The 18,783-nt window shown below is 36.2% G+C and overlaps 1 protein-coding gene across 2 annotated transcripts in view; it reads left to right on the top strand.

Moving 5' to 3' along the window:
• Positions 1–15,486, top strand: part of SACS (sacsin molecular chaperone) — a 47,833-nt gene extending 32,347 nt beyond the window's left edge. For both annotated transcript variants that reach the window (XM_086739509.1, XM_086739510.1), the window contains exon 9: positions 1,728–15,486. In XM_086739509.1, the coding sequence (XP_086595635.1) occupies positions 1,728–13,288 (11,561 nt within the window). In that variant the 3' untranslated portion in view covers positions 13,289–15,486. The remainder of the gene's footprint in view (positions 1–1,727) is intronic.
• Positions 15,487–18,783: the final 3,297 nt, after the last annotated feature.

An 18,783-nucleotide genomic window follows, 5' to 3' on the forward strand; every position in this document is an offset into this window, starting at 1 on the left:
TTAGAGAGTTTGGGGCAGGTTTTGGAACCATACCTATAAGAATATAGCTGCAGCAATTGTATCAGCGAGATTCCTGATACAGTTGCAGAAATAGGAACTTTCTTGTATTATAATAATACTTTCTTGTATTATTTCTTTGAGAAGATAGGATGCAGGTTTTTTTATTGTGTTGTACAAAGAAACCAGATCTTATTCTTTCTCTCCTGAAATGTGTACTGTATTTTTCTAGTTAATAACTGTTTCTATATTTAGTGTGTTAATGTGTAACTTACGAGCTGTGTTCTAAAAATGGATGTGGTTATATTCTAGCCCAGCAGCTTCTCTGGGGATTTTCAGGTATGGTTATTAACTGAAGATGTACTGGTTTTGATTGAAGCTTGATATTTGTGTGAATTTGGTGATTACCTATTTTCATTACTCCAGCTTTCTTGTAAACAAAATTTGCCAAATAGAGCTGACAAAAGATAGCTACCAAAGATAATTCTGAAGAGAGTTCTAAGTACAGTTGAAGGGAAATGCATATTGATGAAGAAAACCTTGTAGTTATGTTGCACAGAAATGATCAATATTTTCACTGGTATATTTATATATCTTTTAAAATAAATTCCCATGCAGGAAGATTTCCAGTATTTTAAGATCACATGTAGATTTTAAGAGTGTTTCTAAAGATACCTGCTCAAATAATGGGATTTAAGCTTAGCTTTTTAGGTAGATTCTCATCTTGCTGACCCACTGTTGCAAGTATTTCTCACTTTAACAAGTTTACCTATGTTTTCTGTTGAATAGAACCAACAATGGATAGTTCTGGAGGCATGAAGTGAAAGGAAAAAAAATATTTTTCTGAAGGATGTCTCTACTGCTGATTTCCAGCAGAGCAGGGGCAGTAGATCATATCTTTAATTGGACTGTTGCTTTTAAGGAGATGACAGTGCTATCTAGATGGAAGAAAGATTTGATATTCAAATAGATGCCTTGCTTCCATTTCTGTAATTGTTTTTCATGTTGTTGGGAAGTGGTGGTGTTTTTATATTCTGTACTATTTTCTTGCCCTCAGACATTCCAAATTTTTTAAGTGTAAGTTGTCTTAATGATAAGACATGAGTGTTAACATATATTTATTTTAGTGAGGGCGTTGATATTAAGAATAGAAGCATATACATCTAAACGTAGTTTCAGTACTCCTTGCACAACCGAGTTTTGTTGCTTGTCAGTTTTAGTGTTAGATCATCTGCATCTGAGCTGCTCTTTGCTGTATCTACTAAATAATCTTTCAAATCTGAGTCCTTGCATTTATAGCCAAACAAATAATGGATTAAATTCTTATTTACTGCTAGCCAAATAAGTAGTGTAAAGAATCAGCCAAACAAAAGAATATGTTTTAAGCTTCTACTTTGATTGTAAATATGTAGTTGCTATGTATGCCTGGGAACTCTTGTGTCAAACTAACAAATGCGATAACACGTTGTTAATTTTCAATTTGGGTTTCTTTTAATACTAATATGGAATGTATTTGCTTTTAATTAACTCCTAAAAGCAAGGGGAACTGCTGTCTGTAGTTCTATTTAACAAACAAGTTTTTCCACAAAATGAAAAGGCAAGGCTCAAGTTAGCTTTTGGTTTTTTTGTTTTGTTTGTTTGTTTGTTCCCCCCAATAACAACCAAAACCACTTTGTTATGTAACTCTGCTCTGTGATTTTCATGGCTTTGCCCTTTTGCTGTAATTTCAGGAAGGCCATGCACTCAGCTGCAGCTTCTGAACCCAGAAAGATTTGCCCGGCTCATTAAAGAAGTTATGAATAGCATGTGGCCTGGCAGAGACATGGTGGTACAGTGGTATCCAGGTTTGGAAGAGAAAAATCACCCATCCATTTCCTGGCTTAAGATGGTCTGGAAGAACCTATATATACATTTTTCTGATGACTTGAGTGTGTTTGATGACATGCCGCTTATCCCCAAGACTCTGCTGGAGGAAAACCAAACATCAGTGGAACTGGTTAGATTTAGGAATCCGTCACCTATCATTCTTGAAGATGAATCTGAGACTCAGCTCCCAGAATACTTAGCTGATATTATTCAGAGAGTTGGTGGAGTTGTACTTAAGAAGCTGGATATTTCTATCCAACATCCGCTTATAAAAAAATATGTGCATCCACCATTACCAAGTGCTGTTTTACAAATAATGGAAAAAATGTCCTTACAAAAACTATGCAGTCAGGTTGCATCATTCCCGTCAACACATAAAGATGCTCTTAGGGCATTCTTAGCTAGTTTAACTGATGCAAGTGAAAAAGAGAGAAGAATTATTCAGGAATTGCTAATATTTAAAAAAATCGAAAAATCATTGGATGAAAGTGTCCCTGTTTTTACTGGGCTAAAAGGTAGTAAGGTATTACACCACACTGCCAAAATTCCTCCCGGTCTAAGATTTTCTATTCCAATAATTGACAGCAGTGATGAAGCTACTATTCGCTTAGCTAACCTGTTGAAAATAGAACAGCTAAAGAGCACAGATTGCTTGAAGTTTGTTATACAAGACATAAGAAGTGATTTTTATTCATATGAAGAAACAACACAGATAATGCAATGGGTTCTTGAAAATCTGACTTTTCTGAAAAATGAGAATACAGATGTGATAGATTGGCTAACATCACTAAAGTTTATTAAGATTTCACAGGAAAAAATAATGTCAGCAAATGAACTCTTTGATCCTGAGACAGAACTTCTGCAAAATTTGTTTTATGCTGAGGAGGAAATTTGCTTCCCCCCTGTTATTTTTACATCTTCAGATATTCTTCATTCTCTGAGACAAATAGGCTTAAAAAATGAGGCCCATCTTGAGGAAAGTGATATTATGAGAGTGGCAAATAAAATTGAAAGTTTGCATGCTGACTCTAACACCAATCATGATTTACTGTTAAGAAAAGCTAGAACTCTCTTGATGATTTTGAACAAAAACCATACACTGCTTCACTCATCTGAAACAAAAGCTGCGCTGAAAAAAATAAAATGGATTCCTGCATGTAAGGAAAGGCCTCCAAATTATCCAGGATCCTTAGTCTGGAAAGGAGATCGTTGTAACCTGTGTTCACCACTGGACATGTGTGATGTATCTCATGCAATTTTAGTTGGTTCCTCAGTTCCTCTTGTGGAAAATGTGCTGTTGGATATAGAAAAAGCACTTGACATCGCCACCAAGCCCAGCATAAAAGCAGTCTTAAAACATTTCAAGGTGGTCGTTGATTGGCACAGTTCTAAAACCTTCAGTGATGAGGACTATTATCAATTTCAGCATATCTTGCTTGAGATTTATGGATTTATGCATGATCATTTAGAAGAAGGCAAAGAAGCTTTTAAAGCCCTGAAATTTCCCTGGGTTTGGACAGGCAAAACATTTTGTTCCCTCACGCAAGCAGTAATAAAGTCAGTACCTGATCTTGATCTCCAGCCTTATCTACATTATGTGCCAAAAACTATGGCAAAGTTTCACCAGTTGTTTAAATGTTGTGGTTCAATTGAGCAGTTAACACCAGACCATGTTTCTATGGTCATTCAGAAAATATATCTAAAAAGTGAGCAGTCTCTTACAGAACAAGAAAGTAAACAAAATCTTCACATTATGTTGAGCATCATAAGATGGCTGTACAGCAATCAGATTCCTGCAAGTCTGCACACACCCATGCCACTCTACAGTGGCAAACTTCCTTATAAACTTGCAATGAGGCCAATTCATGAGTGCTGTTATTGTGACATCAAAGTCGATGACTTAAACGACTTGCTTGAAGATTCTGTTGAACCAATAATTTTGGTGCATGAAGACATACCAATGAAAACTGCCGAGTGGTTAAATGTCCCATGCCTTAGCACAAGATTGATTAATCCAGAAAATATGGGATTTGAGCAATCTGGGCAAAGAGAGCCTCTGACTGTAAGAATTAAAAACATTTTGGAAGAGTACCCTTCAATTTCAGATATCTTTAAAGAGCTTCTTCAAAATGCTGATGATGCTAATGCAACGGAATGTAATTTCCTGATTGACATGAGAAGAAATATGGATATAAGAGAGAATCTTCTGGATCCAGGAATGGCAGCATGTCATGGTCCAGCTTTGTGGTCATTCAATAATTCTGAATTTTCTGACTCTGATTTCCTAAATATAACTCGATTAGGAGAGTCTTTAAAAAGGAGTGAAGTTGACAAAGTAGGAAAATTTGGACTGGGATTCAATTCTGTCTATCATATCACTGATGTTCCTATTATTTTGAGCCGAGAGTTCATGATTATGTTTGATCCAAATGTTAACCATATCAGTAAGCATATTAGAGATAAATCTAACCCTGGGATCAAAATCAACTGGAGTAAACAACAGAAGAGACTGCGAAAATTTCCCAATCAGTTTAAGCCATTTATAGGAGTTTTTGGTTGCCAGCTGCCCCTGACTGTAGAATCTCCTTACAGCTACAAAGGAACGCTTTTCAGGTTGTCCTTTAGAACTCAGCAGGAAGCTAAAGTGAGTGAAGTCAGCAGTACGTGTTACAATACAGCAGACATTTACTCTCTTGTGGATGAATTTAGCATTTGTGGTCATAGACTGATAATATTTGCTCAGAGTGTAAATTCAATGGTTTTGAAATATTTGAAAATTGAGGCAGATGATCCCGGGGTAGCACAAGATGTTGTCACTATCAAAAAAAATCTGTGCTCTTCCAAAGCTTTGACTGCACCAAATGTAAGTGTTTTAAAGGAAGCGGCTAAACTCATGAAGGTCTGCAGCAGCAGTATTAAAAAGCTTCCCACTGAAACGCCAAAGTCCTCGTGTATCTTACAGATAGTAGTAGAAGAATTTCACCATGTATTTAGGCGGATTGCTGATTTACAGTCTCCACTTTTCAGAGGTACGGAAGATGATCCAGCTTCTTTCTTTGAAATGGCTAAATCAGGACAGGTAAAAAGATCAGCTGATGAATTGCCACAGAAAACAGTAGATTCAACAACATGGCTTATATGTTCTTGCATGGACACTGGAGATGCTTTAAAATTTTCATTACATGAAAGTGGACGAAGACTAGGTCTTGTTCCTTGTGGTGGAGTAGGAGTGTTGCTGTCTGAAACCCAAGATCAGAAGTGGATTGTGAAACCTAATTGCAACAACATAGGTGAAGTATTCTGCTATTTACCTCTACGAATAAAAACAGGCTTACCTCTTCATATAAATGGCTGCTTTGCAGTTACTTCAAATCGGAAAGAGATTTGGAAAACAGACACAAAAGGAAGGTGGAATACGGTATTCATGAGGCATGTTATTGTAAAAGCCTACATAGAAGCACTTTGCGTTCTACGTGACATGGCAATAAATGGTGAGCTAGTTGACTACAGTTACTGTGCAGTGTGGCCAGATCCTGATTCAGTTCATGATGATTTTTCTGTTATTTGTCAAGGGTTTTATGAAGACATTGCTCATATGAAAAACAAAGAAGGGATCAAAGTGTTTTCTGATGGTTTCTCTTGGGTTTCCATGAAGAATGTAAGGTTTTTAGATGACTCTATACTGAAACGACCAGATGTTGGACCGTCAGCCTTTAAGATCTTTCTGAAGTACCTTAAAAAAACTGGTTCTAAAAATCTGTGTGCTGTAGATCTCCCATCCTGGGTTAAAACAGGATTTGAAGAAGCAGGGTGCAAATACATATTATTGGAAAACACTTTCTCGGAGAAACAGTTCTTTTCTGAGGTATTTTTCCCTAATGTTCAGGAGATTGATGCAGACCTGCGTGATCCTTTGATGCGTTATGTTCTCAATGAAAAAGTTGAGGAGTTCTCAGGAATTCTTCGTGTTACTCCATGTATTCCCTGTTCATTGGATGGACATCCATTAGTTACGCCATCAAGACTGATCCATCCTGAAGGAAGAGTTGCAAAGTTATATGATGCTGAAGATGGAAGATTTCCTTATGGCACCACTCAGGATTATCTTAACCCAGTTATTTTGGTTAAACTTGTTCAGCTGGGAATGGCCAAAGATGATATTTTGTGGGAAGATCTGATAGAACGTGCAGAATCGGTAGCTGAAATTAACAAGATTGATCATGCTGCAGCTTGTCTCAGAAGCAGTATTATATTGAGTCTTATTGATGAAAAACTAAAATCTAGGGACTCTAGAGCTAAAGAATTTGCTGCAAAATGTCAAACCATCCCTTTCCTTCCTTTCCTTAGCAAACCAGCAGGCTTCTCACTGCACTGGAAAGGCAGTGACTTTCAGCCTGAAGCAATGTTTTCAGCAACTGATCTTTTCACTGCTGATCATCAAGATATAGTTTGCCTAATACAACCAATTCTTAATGAAAATTCCCACTCCTTTAAAGGATGTGGTGCTTTGTCATTAGCTGTCAAAGAATTTTTGGGTTTACTGAAGAAACCAGCTCTTAATTTGGTCATAAACCAGTTAGAAGAGGTTGCAAAGTCATTTGATGGAATCACGTTATATCAAGAAAATATCACCAATGCTTGTTACAAATATCTACATGAAGCAATGTTAGAGAATGAATCAACAAAAGCTATGATAATTGAACAACTGACAAACTGTAGTTTTATTCTGGTTGAGAATGTGTATGTTGATCCAACAAAAGTGTCTTTTCACTTGAATTTTGAAGCAGCACCCTATCTCTATCAGTTACCTAATAAATATAAAAACAGTTTCCGTGAGCTATTTGAAAGCGTGGGTGTAAGACAGGCTTTTACAGTTGAAGATTTTGCTGTAGTTCTGGAATTAATAAATCAAGAAAGAGGGACCAAACAGCTAACAGAAGACAACTTTCAGCTTTGCAGGAGAATAATTAGTGAAGGAATATGGGGTCTCATTAGAGAGAAGAAGCAGGAATTTTGTGAGAAGAAGTATGGTGAGATTTTATTACCTGATACTCGTCTTGCACTTCTGCCTGCAAAATCTTTGTGTTACAATGACTGTCCATGGATTAAAGTTAAAGACACAACTGTTAAATATTGTCATGCTGATATTCCAAGAGAAGTTGCAGTAAAGCTTGGAGCAATACCAAAACGCCATAAAGCTTTAGAAAGATATGCATCCAATATCTGTTTTACTACACTTGGAACAGAATTTGGACAGAAAGAAAAATTGACAAGTAGAATTAAAAGCATTCTTAATGCCTACCCTTCAGAAAAAGAAATGCTGAAGGAGCTCCTTCAGAATGCAGATGATGCAAAAGCTACAGAGATCTGTTTTGTGTTTGATCCTAGACAGCATCCAGCTGACAGAATATTTGATGAGAAATGGGCACCACTTCAAGGACCAGCACTATGTGTTTACAACAATCAGCCTTTTACAGAAGACGATATTCGAGGAATTCAGAACCTTGGTAAAGGTACGAAAGTAGGAAATCCCTGTAAAACTGGACAATATGGTATAGGTTTCAATTCTGTTTATCACATTACTGATTGCCCTTCTTTCATATCTGGCAACGATATACTTTGTATTTTTGATCCTCATGCTAGATATGCACCAGGTTCAACATCAACGAGTCCTGGCCGCATGTTTAGAGATTTAGACGCAGATTTCAGAACACAGTTCTCAGATGTGCTGGACCTTTACTTAGGAAATCACTTTAAACTGGATAATTGCACAATGTTTAGGTTTCCTCTTCGAAACGGAGAAATGGCGAAAGTATCAGAAATTTCCTCAGTTCCATGCTCAGATAGAATGGTCCAAAATCTTTTAGATAAGCTGCGTACAGACGGAGCAGAACTCTTAATGTTTTTGAACCATATGGAAAAAATTTCTATTTGTGAGATAGAAAAAACAACAGGAGCACTGAATGTGTTATATTCTGTACAAGGCAAAATCACCGATGGAGACAGACTGAAACGAAAGCAATTTCATGCATCTGTAATTGACAGTGTAACTAAAAAAAGGCAGTTAAGTGAAATACCGGTGCAACAGATTACTTACACAATGGATACTGAAGACTCTGAAGGAAATCTTACAACTTGGTTAATTTGTAACAGGTCAGGCTTTTCTGCCATGGAAAAAGTATCAAAAAGCGTGGTTTCAGCCCACAAGAACGAGGACATTACTCTTTTTCCACGTGGCGGGGTAGCAGCTTGCATTACTCATAATTACAAAAAACCCCACAGAGCGTTCTGTTTCTTACCTTTATCCTTAGAAACTGGATTACCTTTTCATGTAAATGGACACTTTGCTCTGGATTCTGCAAGAAGAAATCTGTGGCGTGATGATAATGGTGTTGGAGTGAGAAGTGACTGGAATAGTAGCTTAATGACAGCGCTTATAGCACCGGCCTATGTTGAACTGCTGATTCAGCTGAAGAAACGGTATTTTCCAGGCACTGATCCTACAGTATCAGTGCTGCAAAATACACCTATTCATGTTGTGAAAGACACTTTAAAAAAATTTTTATCCTTTTTTCCAGTTAATAGACTTGATATTCAGCCGGATTGGTATTGTTTAGTGAAAGCAGTTTACAGTTGCATTTATGAAGATTTGAAGCGTCTTTTACCTGTTATGAGAGCTCCAAATATTGATGGTTCTGATTTGCATTCTGCTGTTATCATCACATGGGTTAATATGTCTACTGTGAACAAAGGCAGGCCATTCTTTGACAATTTACTACAAGATGAATTGCAACATCTCAAAAACACAGAATACAACATCACAACACGGAAGACAGTGGCTGAAAATGTTTACAGACTCAAGCATTTGCTCTTAGAAATTGGATTTAATTTGGTATATAACTGTGATGAAACTGCAAATCTTTACCACTGTTTGGTAGATGCAGATATTCCTGTCACCTATGTGACACCTGCTGATGTCCGATTATTTTTGATGACGTTTTCTTTTCCAGACTCTAATTGCCACATTGGAAAGTTACCCTGTCGTCTTCAGCAGACAAATCTGAAACTTTTCCATAGTCTCAAACTTCTGGTTGACTACTGTTTTAAAGATGCAGAAGAAAATGAAATCCAAATTGAGGGTTTGCCACTTCTTATTACTCTTGACAATGTTTTGCAAATTTTTGATTCAAAGCGACCAAAGTTCTTAACAACATACCATGAACTGATTCCATCTCGCAAGGATCTCTTTATGAACACATTGTATTTGAGATACAACAATATTTTACTTAGCAGTGAAGTAGCAAAAGTCTTTGATATCAGAAGTTTTGCTGAATTGTTATCATCTGTGTTGCCTAGAGAATATAAAACTAGGAATTGTGTGAAATGGAAGGAAAACTTTGCAAGTGAATCTTGGCTTAAAAATGCCTGGCATTTTATTAGTGAGTCTATAAATATTAAGGAAGAGCAAGAAGAAACACAAGCAAAATTTGATGATGTTGTTGAAACGTTGAAGGACTGGACTTTGCTCCCAGGTGTAAGGTTTACTGTCTCAGCTAATCATCTTGTTGTGCCCGAGTGTGATGTTTTGCTGCCCCTCAGCATTATGCATATAGCTGTTTTTCCAAATGCTCAGAGCGATAAAGTCTTTCATGCATTAATGAAAACAGGCTGTATTCAGCTGGCATTGAACAAAATTTGCTCCAAAGACAGTGCTTTAGTGCCGTTGTTGTCGGGACGTACAGCAAATATAGATAATCCTTCAAGCATTCTGAAAGCTATACAATATATGGTACAGACGTCAACTTTTAGGACTGAAAAGTTAGCAGAAAGTGACTTTGAGGCTCTCTTAATGTACTTCAATTGCAATTTATGTCATTTGGCATCTCAGGATGACATTAAAATTTTAAAGTCTCTTCCATGTTATAAATCTATTAGTGGCCGATACATCAGCATTTCAAAATATGGGACATGTTACGTCCTCACAAAAAGTATCCCGTCGGTAGAAGTAGACAGATGGACACAGTCGACTTCATCAGCTTTTCTTGAAGAGAAGGTTCATTTGAAAGATTTGTATACTGTGCTTGGCTGTGTCTCTGTGGATGATCTTGAAGTGTACTTGAAACATCTTTTGCCAAAAATTGAAAATCTGTCTTACGATGCAAAATTAGAACACTTAATTTACTTAAAGAATAGGCTAACTAGCATTGAAGAAACTTCAGAAATGAGAGAACAGCTGTTTGAAAAGCTTGAAAGCATTTTGATCATTCATGATGCAAGCAATAGATTAAAAGCTGCAAAATATTTTTATGACAGGACTGTAAAAGTCTTTGAAGTTATGCTTCCTGAAAAATTCTTTATACCCCAAGATTTTTTTAAGAAACTAGAGCAACTTACAAAACCAAAAAATCAAGCTGCGTTCCTTCCATCATGGGTAGCTTTTCTACGACATATTGGATTGAAATTCATCATTTCACAGCAACAGTTATTACAATTTGCTAAGGAGATCAGCATGCGAGCAAATACAGAAAACTGGTCTAAAGAAACACTACAGAATACTGTTGATGTCCTCCTTCATCACATATTTCAAGAAAGAACCGACCTTTTGTCAGGAAATTTTCTGAAAGAATTGTCATTAATTCCTTTTCTGTGCCCTGAACGAGCTCCAGCAGAATTTGTTAGATTTCATCCTCAATATCAAGAGGTTAATGGGACGCTTCCTCTTATACGGTTCAATGGGGCACAGGTGAATCCTAAATTCAAACAGACTGATGTGTTGCAGTTGCTGTGGACCTCGTGTCCCATTCTTCCTGAAAAAGCAACACCTTTAAGCATCAAAGAACAAGAGGGAAGTAGTCTTGGTGCACAGGAACAACTTGAGCAAGTTTTAACTATGCTGAATGTTAATTTGGACCCTCCTTTGGACAAAGTTATTAATAACTGCAGGAACATATGCAATATAACAACTTTGGATGAGGACATGGTGAAAACTAGGGCCAAAGTCCTAAGAAGCATTTATGAATTTCTTAGTACAGAGAAAAGAGAATTCCGCTTTCAGCTTCGAGGAGTTTCTTTTGTAATGGTGGAAGAAGGTTGGAAGCTCCTTAAGCCCGAAGAGGTGGTAATAAACCTTGAGTATGAATCTGATTTTAAACCTTATCTTTACAAACTTCCTTTAGAACTTGGTACTTTCCATCAGTTATTTAAACATTTGGGTACTGAAGATATTATTTCCACAAAGCAGTATGTTGAAGTTCTAGGTCGCATATTCAAGAACTCAGAAGGAAAGCAATTGGATCCTAATGAAATGCGCACAGTTAAAAGAGTAGTTTCTGGCCTGTTCAAAAGCCTTCAGAATGATTCTGTCAAGGTTAGGAATGACCTTGAGAATATGAGGGATTTTGCCCTTTACCTTCCTAGTCAAGACGGTAGGTTGGTGAAGTCTAGTATCTTAGTATTTGATGATGCACCTCACTACAAAAGCAGAATCCAAGGTAACATTGGTGTGCAAATGCTTGTTGATCTTAGCCAGTGTTACTTGGGCAAAGACCATGGTTTTCACACTAAATTGATAATGTTATTCCCTCAGAAACTGAGGCCTCGCTTACTTAGTAGTATTCTTGAAGAACAGTTGGATGAAGAATCTCCCAAAATTTGTCAGTTTGGAGCATTATGTTCTTTGCAGGGAAGGTTACAGTTACTGTTGTCTTCAGAACAGTTCATCACAGGACTCATTAGGATTATGAAGCATGAAAATGACAATGCTTTTTTAGCTAATGAAGAAAAAGCAATAAGACTGTGCAAAGCTTTGCGGGAAGGTTTGAAAGTTTCCTGTTTTGAGAAGTTGCAAACAACACTAAGAGTTAAAGGTTTTGCTCCTATTCCTCACAGCAAAAGTGAAACATTTGCTTTCCTGAAAAGATACGGAAATGCAGTAATATTGCTTTACATACAGCATTCTGACAGCAAAGACATAAATTTCCTGTTAGCGTTAGCAATGACCTTAAAATCTGCAACTGACAACCTGATTTCTGATACCTCGTATTTGATTGCCATGCTGGGTTGTAATGATATTTACCGGATCAGTGAGAAGCTTGACAGTTTAGGAGTGAAGTATGACTCTTCTGAGCCATCCAAACTTGAACTACCAACACCTGGCACTCCTATACCAGCTGAAATTCACTATACACTTCTTATGGATCCAATGAATGTATTTTATCCTGGTGAATATGTTGGTTACCTTGTTGATGCTGAAGGTGGTGATATATATGGATCATATCAACCAACTTATACCTATGCAATTATTGTACAAGAAGTAGAAAGAGAAGATGATGAAAGTCCCAGTTTTCTAGGAAAAATTTACCAGATCGATATTGGATATAGTGAATATAAAATAGTGAGCTCTCTTGACTTGTACAAATTTTCAAGACCAGAGGAAAGTTCTCAAAGCAAGGATAGCACACCTTCTACCCCAACCAGTCCTACAGAATTTCCAGCACATGGACCAAGGACAATTCCACCTCTCTTCACTGGTAGAGAGAGTCACAAAACGATGTCCTCAAAACATCACTCTCCAAAAAAGATAAAGTCAAACTCGTTGCCAGAAATATTAAGAGAAGTGACATCTGTGATTGAACAGGCTTGGAAGCTTCCAGAATCTGAAAGAAAAAAGATTATTAGGAGGCTGTATCTTAAATGGCATCCAGATAAAAATGCAGAGAATCTTGATATAGCCAATGAAGTTTTCAAACATTTACAGAATGAGATTAACAGGCTAGAAAAACAGGCCTTTATGGATCAAAATATGGACAGAGCATCAAGAAGACCATTTTCATCCTCTGCTTCTCGATTTCAGTCAGATAAATTTTCATTTCAGAGATTTTATACTTCATGGAATCAAGAAGCAACAAGCCACAAATCTGAAAGGCAACAGTATAAAGAAAAGTGTCCATCTTCCACGGGGCCATCTTACTCCCAACGCTTTTTTGTCCCACCTACGTTCAGGTCTGTTGGCAATCCTGTGGAGGCGCGTCGATGGCTTAGGCAGGCCCGAGCTAACTTTTCAGCTGCAAGAAATGACCTTCATAAAAATGCCAATGAATGGGTATGCTTTAAATGCTACCTTTCTACTAAACTGGCCTTGATTGCAGCTGACTATGCCGTGAAGGGAAAATCAGACAAAGATGTAAAACCAGCAGCCCTTGCACAAAAAATAGAGGAATATAGTCAGCAGCTTGAAGGGCTTACAAATGACGTTCAGACATTGGAAGCTTACGGAGTAGATAGCTTAAAAACTAGGTATCCTGACTTACTTCCTTTTCCACAGATTCCCAATGACCGGTTTACTTCAGAGGTTGCTATGAGAGTGATGGAATGTACTGCTTGTATCATAATAAAACTTGAAAACTTTATACAACAAAAAGTATGAGAGATCTGAAGAGATTAGGGAGCTGTTTTGTCAAGAGCCTAGGTGTTTTATGTGATGGGATACGAATGTGATTGTGCAGAATACTGAACATCCAAGAGGTTACACATTGCCAAGCAGTTTAGAAGCATAGTGCACAAAGGTGGATGGTACTGAAGTACTTAGAATTGAAATTTATTTAAACAGGATTTTTTTTTTTTTAACTGAGCCTGCTGTATAAGCAAACTGTAAAACATGATTATTTTTTAAAATTTGCAAGGAAACTGAGCTGCAAAAATTAGCTGTATGTACAATATTGTGATGAATTGGCATATTATTGAACTGCACTTTATATAACCAAAGCTTAGCTCTCTGTTAGATGAAGCCTGTAATTATAACTCCTTATTAGATTTTATTTCATGTAATATGTTTCCAAAACAGTAATGTCAGTTTTCAATGTACTAAACTTAAGACTGGACATACTATGACATGGTAGGTGGGATGGAAATTAAAATAACTTTGGAGGTCTTGCTCCAAAGCATTTCTGTATTCTTTTGTGTTCTGTGGACATTTGTGTCATTCGTAGTAATACTTTTATCAGCTGGATCTGATTATAAAGTTGCTGCAGCATCACATTGTGAACATTTAAAAGGATAGTTTCGTACCTGTAAACTGGTACAATTATTTTAATGCTGAGTAATGATACTTGACTTAACATGTAACTTCATGTCATGCATTGATTGCATTTACTTTATTATAAAATAATTATTTAATTTACTATTTTTTTTTTCTAGAGCCTGTCATCTTTTGTTTAATAAAAAGTGCATGTGGATGAGATAAAATTGGTGAACATTATTATATGGCGTTTTATGATTTTTTTTTTTGAACACCGAAACTCAGTTTTCAGATGTCTGAATGCTTGAGTTGTTTATTTTTTTCCTGCGCGTGTGCCTTTGTGTGTGTACATATATATATATATATATTTTTCCACAAAACAAACATTGATAATAGTACAATTCAGTAACCCATTTTTGGTGTACACTGAGCACTGGTTTTTTTTACATGTTTAAAGGTGCTGCAATGTAATGCTCTTTTTATTTTCTTGTTCACTACAGCCCTAGAGAAGTCTGGTTTTTAGTTCACACTCTTTCTTTTATAGTTTGTAATACTTTTGGTAATGTCATGCAGTATGTTCAAAGTTAGCAATTTGTAAAAAAAAAAATTAAAAAATAAAAAATGGAAGGATAATGGCTAAATGGAAGGATTTTTCTTTACTGGATAAGCCAAACTTCATGTAAATGTTAAAACACTTTCCAGTGATATGCTATTAAAATTGTTTACTTCACAGCACAGTGAAACTGTAATTTAACTTGCAGAATACAAAGGAAAATAAACAACAGTGAGCTTGCAATAGTGATGTAATCTGAAACAAAAAAATCATGATGAAGGCTTCTTCAGTTTTGTGCAAATTATAAAGGGCTTGTTCTCTTCTGAAGAATCTTGCAAACTCTAGTGGGAATCTGGTGTTTCCAAAATGATACTGCTTCTGATTGTGAAGCCCTATTATTATTTCTGCTATTAAATATTAAGTACCATAATTTTAATAAAGAAAAATACAAAGATGTATTTCAGTCTGATGTGTTTTGGTTTTATAAAGCAAATTTACCTATTATTTGAAGCTTTATTTTATATATGTAAATTCACAATCTCTTTTCAACTACTTAAAAATAATTGTACAAATATTAGAATACTGTTAAAAAGGAAAATGTTTTTTCTTGAAATGAGAACTGTTTGCAGTTTTCTCAAAGAAATTGTACATTTTCGGTTTGTTTTGTTTTGGTTTTTTTTTTTTTTTTTGCAATAAGTAGCATGTAAATAAAACACAAATCCTGGTGTGCCATGAAATAAATCAGTTTAGTTAATTCACCATGTTTTTTAAACAGATTCCTTTGTGGCTCTTACTTTGTGCATGAAGTCAGATGAATACTATTTAGAGTAAGCAAAATACTAACAAAAGGAAACACTTCTCATTGTGTTTTTCAGTTTAAATGGAGCTAAAACATAAGGTAGCACACAGAGGAGCAACGTGAACACTTTCTTGGTTTTAGGTGAGATCTTGAGGAAAGAAATCTTTAAAGCACATAACTCTGTTTTGTAAGCAACTTATCTTACCTTCCCAGTATTATTTTGAACCATTAAAATGGCTGTGCAGAACTACTGAACTACTTTGTTATATTTTCATTTTGTTTAATTTGTATGTTTTGTTGAGTGCTGACACTGTGAGAAAGAAAATGGTCCCAGTTCTTAGGAAGCTAATGGTCTCACTGAAACAAGGTCAGCAAGAAAACCTGAATGACACAGAAAAGTTCATTTATTCTATTATTCCTGGATTGATACCATTAATCAATTGCAATAAAATTTACATAAGGAGAGAGATGGGCAAAAGTAGTCTATCAGTGGGAAGTATCTTCTTTTTTTTTATTTACCTAACTCATTGTAACAGGTAGCCTAAATAAAGAGGCTTTATGAGACCAGGTAACCATATTATGATAGAAGCTGATTTCATAAGTGCCATTTAATCCCTGTTTTAAAATAAATAAATAATAAAAAGCTTAATTGATGCTTCCTTTTGGCTCAGCTGGGAGCCTTGGGAAATGCAGAATAACATACTTGTTCCTAAGTTGGGCATGGAAGCTCTGAACAGTTAGTATGTGATGATTCCTTAGTAAGGGTCTGTAGAAGAAAATGTTAGCATGTAGGTTCCACAGAAACAAATTTTACAAGTAATTCTGCACATTACACAAGTTCATGTAAGAGAAAAGGTCTTTTCAGCTAGGTATATGTCCTCGTTACCTTTCACAGGTACAAGTAACGTGTCTAGGAAAAGCAGCTTCAGTAGATTATAGCTATGAGGTTTGGCAAAGATCAGTGGTACAGGAAGCTGATTTAACTGTACATTTAGTAGCTTAAATCTAACAAACAGTGGTAGTAACAAGCCTTGGCAGGTTTGTTGCTATTTACCTTCTTGTGGAAGCTTTAAAAGTTTGCCTGTAAAACAATGGCATTAGCACCTGTTCTAAAAAGCACTGGCCACTTGTCTCAGCAATTACTGATAAAGAAATGCAGTCTTGCAGTACTTGTATTCAATTTATCATCAAAATAAAGTTACTATGCTGATTTGAAAACTAAGAACTGTAAGTGCCTAAGTTGCATTGACTTAATACGTGGGTTTCTTTAAACGAGGCTTAAATAATAATACCTATTGTAATTGCTACAATTAAAGTAAAGGAGGGTAGTACCAACTTTAAGATTTCCTATTGCGGGATCTGAACACTTTGAGGATGGCTGGATTGGTATTGCAGAACACATGCAGAAGTAATAGTTCAAAAATAATTAACCTTGATAGCTAAAGTAGATGTTTTCATTTGAAGACATTAATTTTTGTCACATGGATGTGTTTGTCAGTGAGTTTTTCATTAAAACTGTTATCTTTTCTTTGGTTGAAGACAGAAGAATTCTAGATGTCCAATGAAACCTAATTGTAAAGCATTTTCTCAATTGTGGAAATTACATTTGTAGTGGGGGCCAAGATTTTAGTTCATATTTTCAAATAATGTACATTTCACATTAAGAGTGTTAGGAAATAATTTTGTTTTAAAAATGAAAACATTCCGTTAAGCTGTGCTTCATTTGAACACACAAGGAGACGCAGACTTTTCAGAATGTATAAAGTTTATTCAAGAACCGTTTTCAGTTAATTCTTGCAATTTCCTTTTGCATAAAGCTATATAAACAAATGTCAATATTAAAGGACTGTAAAATGGAAACAAAGGGTTGTGTTTGGGCAATCACCAATAAAGTTTTACTACCATTTTGATATTTTTACTTTTCCACTGTGTAACAATCCCAACCAGTTACAAGAACTGCTATAAATAATTCTTTATGAGGGAAAAAAATATGCAAACAGTACAGTTCACTATGCTGAGCAGTGGGGTTTTTTTTTCTCCATTTGGATAACACTTATGAAAATAAACTAGAAAAGTGTGTACTCTCCTGTGCCATAATTTTCTGTTAATCTGTAGCTATTTACTGAAGTTTGATTCAAGTAGAAACAGTAATTTTGAAGTATTAAAGAGAGATGGAAAGACAGCCATATGGAGATATCAGCAATGATAATTCAGTGGTGTATGAATTATATTGAGATTTACAACAATTCATATTGTAGCATCAGCTGATTACACTATGGCAACTTTAGCATAAACTTTTTTTCTCCACTAACCACAACTAAAAGAAAAAAAAAAAATGTTCTTCAGCAACAAGAAGTTGCCATCCATGCTTTAAAAAACCTGCACAACTTACATAATGCAGCTATATTTTCAATGTCAGTTTTGTAGCATAATGAAAAGAAGAATGAAGTTTAAACAATGAAGAGGCGCAAGTTGGTGATTTGGATCATGGCAGAGCTGAGGATACAGCAGACCTGTTTAGTTTTCTGTACTACTCAGAATCCACCTGTGAACTGAGGCAAGTCCAAAGGGATTATCTCCACCAGAAAGGCAGTCGTTATTGCAATGTTGAACTGAGGTGCCGTAACGCTCAGTAGTGTTACTAGCCAGGGAACTGCACCCTGATTTTCCTAGCTGTATAGCACAGCTTTGTAAAAATCTTAACTAAAACAGAGCGACTTCAATCCAAGTTGCAACAGAAGCGCCTTCCAAAGACCCAGTGGGTTAGGGGTTAGGTTACTCTTGTGATACATGGAAGCCTCGATTCAATCCCTTGCTCTGTATTAACTGGCACATCACATTTCAAAATGTGTCTCCAAAACAAAAGCTTAAAATGTGTAACTTAAAATGCTGTGTTTCCATTGCCATCATAATAGGCAGATTGTAACTAATGCACTTATTTACAATATCTGGCTAACATCTAGCAATTAGATTAGGGGAATGAGTAGTTTGGTACCATGTGGAGGTGGGCATGTTTCTTGATGTCAGAAACATAGGTATGATGACAATTCAAATGTCTTTGAAACGAGCTAGTATCTGAGTTCTCTAAGGACTGAAGTCCCAGTTTTGCTATTGTACTATTACTACTAGACTGTAGACATTACAGCTCTCCAGTTTACTTGTAGCAGTGGTTTTTAGGTATCTGGCACATGCAGTGGAATTTGTTGTCCTTTACTTTAATACAGACTTTCTATCCAACGAATAAGCCGTGACTGCTCATAATTTGGAGTGTAAAAACTTGCACATGCAGCTGGAACGACCTAAACTGACTTTAAAGGAATGCTGAAGACAAGTTTTTGTTTAAGCCTCTCTTGTCTGAGGGCTTAGTTGTGGAGAGAGAGAGACAGTTGAGAGATACAGTTGTAGAGCAGAAAGAGATATTCCTCTCTTTAGGGCCAAAAGACCTGGACTCACTCCTGAAAGTAGATGTCTAAGCCCAGGAAAAGGGAATTTCAGAAATGGAAGCTGTATGGGTTCCTACTTCTCCCTTAGGCAGTATTTTAGCAATTGGGC

This window comes from Chlamydotis macqueenii, chromosome 1, assembly GCF_036417535.1.
Source record: "Chlamydotis macqueenii isolate bChlMac1 chromosome 1, bChlMac1.mat, whole genome shotgun sequence".
Lineage (NCBI taxonomy): Eukaryota > Metazoa > Chordata > Aves > Otidiformes > Otididae > Chlamydotis > Chlamydotis macqueenii.